The following is a 6,678-nucleotide window of genomic DNA, read 5'->3' on the forward strand; positions in this document are numbered from 1 at the left end:
CAGTTTGTTCTTTCGGAAAACTTGGATTTCACATCTTCAAACTCCATATATATAAATTTGTACTTTCTTCTATATTGTATCCCTATCCCACCTCAAAAACATCTTCTGCTCATTCATGACAGGTCGTTCAAATCCTAAGGCTGATCTCTCTTTCCAAAGTTTTCAAAGAAAAAAACATTTCCCCATCTTCCAGTTTTTCCCCATGGATCCGCGTATAGTCTTTTGAAATCATTCTTCCATCTAATATATTCTTCCTTTCTATCAAAAAAAAAATTCATGTATCTGATCTCTCTGTCAAAAGTTCAACAATACGGTTAATATTCATGTTATATGCGACTAATACTCTGTTGTTTACCGTTTCAGATGAATGTCATGTACAGGCCATGCGGTTTTGTTATTTGTCAAATTAGTTTCTTCCTCTATTCCGTTGATGCGTTCTACTCGAGTGACGACTCTATTAGCAGGCTTGACTTCCTCTCGACCCTAATAATTACTATGTTGATAATTGTAGGGGATTTTAATAAAGTGCCACACTTCCAATTTTATGTTTAAGAAATTGCCACAATTTTTTTGAGCATTTATTTAGTGCCACACATTTGACCTTTTCCATCAAGTTTTTTTCCAGAAATCCGTTAGTGCATAGTAGCAATTATCCAGCTTAATAAAAGACATTTATGCCCTCGAATAGCCTGACTATAGCTTAGATAAATTAAGTCATCATGGTGAGTCATTACCGAGTTAAATCATGAGTCCGACCATCATACTTTGCAATACAACCCCTGGCAGTAACATAAGCCATATTCCTGCAATATTTCCCTACATATACATCTACATTTCAGGCACTCATTTTGCATTTATACAACTGCACTCAACATCATCAGTTCTGTTCGCAACATGCCACACACGTCAAGTATTCAATTGGAGGCGCCAAGTCTGTCTCTTGAACAAAATTCATACAACTGCACTCAACATCATCAGTTCTTTTCTCTTCCACCTGATTCCATTGAACTCCTGTGACATCCACAACAGCATGGTCAACCTCCCTCAAATTCATCTCCAATTCAGTTCGAACAAGTGCAACACCATTCAATGAAACCACACCAACAACTCCGTTACCTGCAATTGTATCAGCTAAACATACATCTAAAATTTCTTCATCTCACACCAACCATTAACTCAAACCCATTAGTTCCATCGAACTCAGACTCACCAACAACAACAGCTTCATCTGAATTATCATGAACATCTCAGCACCCCCTGGAATCTAATCCCATGACAGTTCAACCATTTTATAGCCATCTATCCACCAACACCATCTTCAGTTTAATTCAACACCTATCAGCAAAAATGTCACCAAACCCATAGAACCGCCAGCATACATCTCCATTACCACCAACCAGTTCAGTCTCTGCAACTCTTTCTTCAACCTGCCATCACCTGCAACCATTGCCTCAAGCCATGGCATCACCACCAGTATCAGCCACCAATACTGCTTCATCATGACAACCATCATAATCGAAACAATTTACATTAAAAATAATTAGAAACCCTAATTAACTAGTACAAAATTTGACATATAAAATTGAAAAAAAAATGAAAATCAAGCCAAACCCTATTCTTAAAACAACCTGAATTCTATGAATTAAACCTAATTTTAACGAACCCTAAAATTCTTTCCCAAAACTCTAAGAAAGAATTTTGACAAACCCTATATGTAGGTTTCACAAACCTGATTTTGATACCATCTCGTCATTGTTCTTGCTTCATCACCAAATTATAACCAATTCTCGATTTGATTCAAACCCACATTCGTAACAGCATCCATCAGATCAATATCTTGATCTCTGTCGACAACACCATCAACTCCAAATGTTCATCTGATCACCAGGAACACCTCCGATTTCATAACAAATCCTCAGTTTGAACCTTCACAATCTCAACAAATCTAATTCTCAGACCCATCTTCAATTTCTACTCGATTCCATCTCTCAATTTCTCTGTCTTTTTCTCGATCTAGTTCTCGGCAATAGCAACGGCAGTTGCTTTTCTCCTCTCCCAAATTCTTTTTTCTGCTTTTCTCCTGATGAACGATTCACAAATCTTAAAGGATTGCGAAGGGTAAATAGGCAATGATGATATATTTTCTTGACTTGTTCAACGCATATAGAGGGGTTTGTTAGGTCCAGACGGAATATTTAACAGTCGTGGCATTTTATTAATTCTCAAAAAAACGATGGCGCTTTCATAAACCATAAATTGGAAGTGTGTCATTTTATTAAAATCTCCATAATTGTAACACCTCTTTGTCTAAATTGCTTACTTAATTAACCACCTTTTTTGCTTTTGTTAGTAGTTCGATATTTCTTGACATTTTGTTTCTTGGAATACAACCACTCTATACTCTTCGTGTCTATGTGATTTACTGCTGTCGGAAACATCCACCAATTCATTGCATGTATGATAAATGAAAAAAAAATAGCTACTTAACGTGTCGTTGGAATTATATGATAATTCTTCACCTTATCTACTTTAAATACATCTTTGTTCTGATTGTTTATATCTCCATTTGACGTTTCTTCACCTACTGCAACTGCAAGTGCTTTACGACTTCAACTTAGTTGCAGGTTTTCTAATTGTGCAAGCCTACGTCTTCTTTTCCCGGAAAATATTTTGCTCATTATCTTTACTATTTCGCATGAAAAAAAGCACACTAGGGTTATGCGTCTGTAGGTTCCTTAAATATGCGTTCGTGTAGATGGTTATCTATTGAGTTTTGATATCCTTTCATAGATCTCAACGGTTATTAACAGTAATGTCCTTTAAGAGTAAACCTGTATTTTGTTCTGAAAGTACATGGAAAATAGCAAAAGTTGTTACCGAAGAGTCACTTTCTAGGAGATGCTTCTGAAACTGAAAGGACATGTAAACCCTCCTTTTGTTAGTGTCTCTTGAGATGTTGATGACATGGATATGGCTTGTCAAGTAGTGATTACATGGCTTCACCACAAACCAAAATGATTGTGGGAACACAAACCAAAATGATTGTGGGAACGACATGTGGCTTTTTGGGGTCTCTTAATATAAAGAAAGATGCTACCAGGTGGCCATATTTTGCATGTAGATCCTTGACATCATGACGCTTGAAAGTGACGTCTCCTGCAGTAATAACACAAACTGCCAAAGAAAAATTCTGAGTAAATAAAAACCTACACCTACAGAATTACAAGAAGGCGGGGAAGGATCAGAGAGAAGAGAAAAGTGTATACCGTCAACTGCCTCAACTGCCTGTCCGTCCACTGTATGGGAAAAAGCAGCATCATAGATAGCTTGTAGGGCGAGATCTGTTGCCTCTTCTAGTGACATATTCTTCTCATATCTAGCCACGAAAAAAACATAAATAAATAACAGATACTGTCCTAGTTTCCTCGTTCTATGATTCCAAAATTACTGGACAATCACAATCAATCATACGAGAACAAGATAAGTGAAATCTTACAGCATATCAAGGGCCGCATGCGAAGACATTGATCCTGATCCAGCAGCATATGCATCCGGTTTAAACGAAACACTTGTGTTTGCAAAAGAAACAAGGAACAAATTCCCTCCCCTGAAACGGCAAGAAGAAAAACAAAATTTAAAATAAGAACTCCGCACAATTATTACTATTATTATTATGGTAGGGAATACTAGCTAGGACCAGTTCATCCCAATCCCGGACAACAGCAAGAAGTTCTATCTCATCCTTATGATTGGTTTGATTGTGAATTTGGCCAGAAATTTAGCTGCCTTTTTCATTGGCGTGCCTTCTTCATGTATATAAGACGAATTATTAATCTACAACAACAACAAAAGGAAAATGAATCAATAAAGTTTACTCTATTACATTTCATCTGAGAGAATATAAGTTACCTTTTGGATCAAACCCTGTCTTGCTTTCTCTGCTCGTACAGGATCTCCAGTCATGGCAAATACCAAGGTGTCTTGCCCTCCTGTAGGAATAATAGTATGACATTTGAAGACATTATGGGCACGGAAAAATTCAAAACCACTACCCAATAATCAATGACTCGCAACAAAGCTAAAATGAATGTTTTGCAAGATTAGTAGTATTGGAATACATGGGTCTCGCAGTGAGGATCATCTATGTGGTGGTATTAGATAGATCTAGGTTGTCAGTATGCATTATTTATTTCCAATATTTCATAACCTGTGTGCGATGACGTACCAGAGTTTTCTCTGAAGGTTTCCAGACGGTGTGCTGCCAAAACTACTCCCTCTTTAAAGCGCACACCCACAGCTCGACCCCATTTTCTAACAAAATACGGGTCAATATTTAGAACGATCCCTCTCATATGAACGAGAAAGAAGAAAAAAACTCAGAAAGAGAAGCGATTAGAAATATGAGTGAGAAAGAAAACGAGGATCCGACAACTATTGGCACCACGGCCGTCGCTTTGCACTTTGACGGCGGAGCGGTTATAGCTGCCAATCGCAGAGGAACGGTTGATAGTGATACTAATTTTATGGATATGGTAAAGAGACGGAGGTTCCAATGATACTAAGAATGTCTGGAACTACTAGAGCAGTTAAACTTGCAGGAGAGACTGGTGAAGTTCTTCGCTCGATTGGGCACAACACACGTGATAGAGTAATTTGTTTTTGTTTTTTTAATTGTTGAAATTAATCTGAGGCTTAGGTATAATAATTTGCATAATTAGTAGAATGAATATCCTAGGCTTGTTGTTTAATTACAGATTTAGGATATATCTGGAAGTTAAGTAGTTAGCAATATTCAGATAGGCCAAAACACATCGAGTTGACTGAGATTTTTGCCACAATTGTTCTGTTAGATAGAAATCCAGTAGGACTACAAATAATATTCATAGTAGTCTCAACCTTCATATATGGGACAGGTGCTAAACTTAAATATATTGCTTTGTGTTATGTAAAACATTCCCTTGACAAGTTTAGTACTTTTCAATATCTAACCTATTTGTTTTTTTTTTTTGTTTCTGTTTTTGCATATTAGTTGGTAAAGGCAGAAAAGGCTGGAGACGAATTAGAGACCATCAAGGAGTCCGCTAAATACCTGTGTAAACATTTTAAGTCTGAGAAAGACAAACTACATGTTGAGATCCTAGTCGCTGGCTGGGACAATGTGCAAAAGGTATGATTAAGATATAGAGATTTACGTTTCCTAAGTTGAAGGTATCGATTTGAAGCTTCTATTGATTTTTTTTTTGCAAGTGAATTTGGGGGATACACTTGCTGTAGATAAAGTAGCTCCTTGGTGTGTCTTTCCTCTTGTTGTTTTTGTACTCTTCTCGCTTGGCTTCTTCTCTGCCAATTTGGGATTTCGGCTTCAGCACAATCTCATAGGTCTTGAAAATAAACATCTTTGTTTTTAAACTTAGTCACGGTTCTTGCTATTAGTGGAATTGGATTTGGTGATTAATTGGAAGATTAGTGTGAACTTATCAGAATTTCATAAAACTTTATCCTGGTAAGGTGAAGCTAAGATAGTAATAATCAGTCTATGCTTAAGATTGTTGGAACTCCTCCAACTGACTTAGCCTTACACAACCTAGATACTTGCACCCAAGTTAGAAACTTGTGGAACTTATATGGAGGTAACTGTTTTTTGGGATGTATTTGATTTGATGAATGTAACCTCTCTTTTTGTTGGCCTTTTTGTATTAGGAGGGTGCACCTTGTATTTGGTATGGTAATCATCTCTGTCCAAGTATTGTGGCGTCACAAAGAGCCATAGGTCCTGGCAGAGTTCCCGCACGCCGTATTTTGGCCTGGTAATTGTTATTCTTCCCTGCTTTGGTTAGAAATAAGTTTCTGAACTTCACTTATGATAACATTTATTTGGCTTGTAGACATAAAATTGGCATGAGTGAAAAGGAGGCCATAGAATGGCAGAACAAGCTATTGTTGAAGTTGCAGTATGTTGTCACCAAAAAGAAGGTTCGCTTGATGGTAAGCAAGTCTTTTTTTTTTTTACAAAAAATGAGTTACTGGATATATTCATCATCTATGATATTGTTGACCCGTCACAAAACATTCTGATCCAAAATCATGATGTTTTTTTTTGGGTAGTATGGGTCATTAGAGATGGGCAGATCATAAAGAACCAGAGTCAACTGATGACCCATGTGGCAGAGAAGTATGGTGTTTCAATTTAGAATCTTAAGTAAGCTTCTATTAGAATACATATTACTGTGTCTTTTGTTGCAAGGGGTTCTTTTACTGCTGGAGGATCCAGACTTAGTCATATCAAGTTGACAAGAAACGTTCTTTTTCCTTCTAAAATTATAGCCATTATTCTCGCAACTCCCTATCTTCTATTTGGTTGTGTAACTGTGTTGGTTGCTCCATAGCATAGTCGGGACTAAATATACTTAGTAGTTGTTTGAGATGTTATCTTTCATTCTTTCTTTGTTGCTTGATCAAATTTTGCTTAATCATTAATTCTTAAGACTACAATGTAATTTTAAGAAATTTAAAAAAAAAAAAAAAAAAAAAAACTCACAATATTTTGGGACCATCTTCGATATTCATTTAGTAGTCCATTCACCTGCGCCAGCAAGGTTATATATTTGTATTTCTTTGTGTTTAGTCTGCAAGGCTATATATTTTGGGCCTCTGCAGTCTTTCCTGCAACTGCTCAAG

General features: G+C 36.7%; 2 protein-coding genes across 3 annotated transcripts; one reads left to right on the forward strand and one right to left on the reverse strand.

Annotated features, from left to right (window-relative positions):
* Window positions 1-2,989: 2,989 nt before the first annotated feature.
* LOC113290332 (proteasome subunit beta type-5-like) lies at window positions 2,990-4,352 on the reverse strand. Its single transcript, XM_026539943.1, has 5 exons — window positions 4,226-4,352; window positions 3,884-3,989; window positions 3,497-3,607; window positions 3,267-3,376; window positions 2,990-3,156 (listed from the first exon to the last, which is right to left on the reverse strand). Exons 1-5 carry the CDS (start codon window positions 4,350-4,352, stop codon window positions 2,990-2,992), a joined length of 621 nt encoding a protein of 206 aa, XP_026395728.1.
* A 188-nt stretch (window positions 4,353-4,540) lies between these two features.
* Window positions 4,541-5,923, forward strand: LOC113286574. Of its 2 annotated transcripts, none has more exons than XM_026535153.1 (4): window positions 4,541-4,648; window positions 5,030-5,167; window positions 5,701-5,807; window positions 5,886-5,923. In XM_026535153.1, coding segments are annotated over exons 1-4 (342 nt in total). In that variant the 5' UTR covers window positions 4,541-4,552; the 3' UTR covers window positions 5,887-5,923. The 2 variants fall into 2 exon arrangements, with proteins under 2 accessions (XP_026390938.1, XP_026390939.1); XM_026535154.1 differs by having other exon boundaries at window positions 5,701-5,770; window positions 5,886-5,909.
* Window positions 5,924-6,678: the final 755 nt, after the last annotated feature.

This window comes from Papaver somniferum, chromosome 6 (genome assembly GCF_003573695.1).
Source record: "Papaver somniferum cultivar HN1 chromosome 6, ASM357369v1, whole genome shotgun sequence".
Lineage (NCBI taxonomy): Eukaryota > Viridiplantae > Streptophyta > Magnoliopsida > Ranunculales > Papaveraceae > Papaver > Papaver somniferum.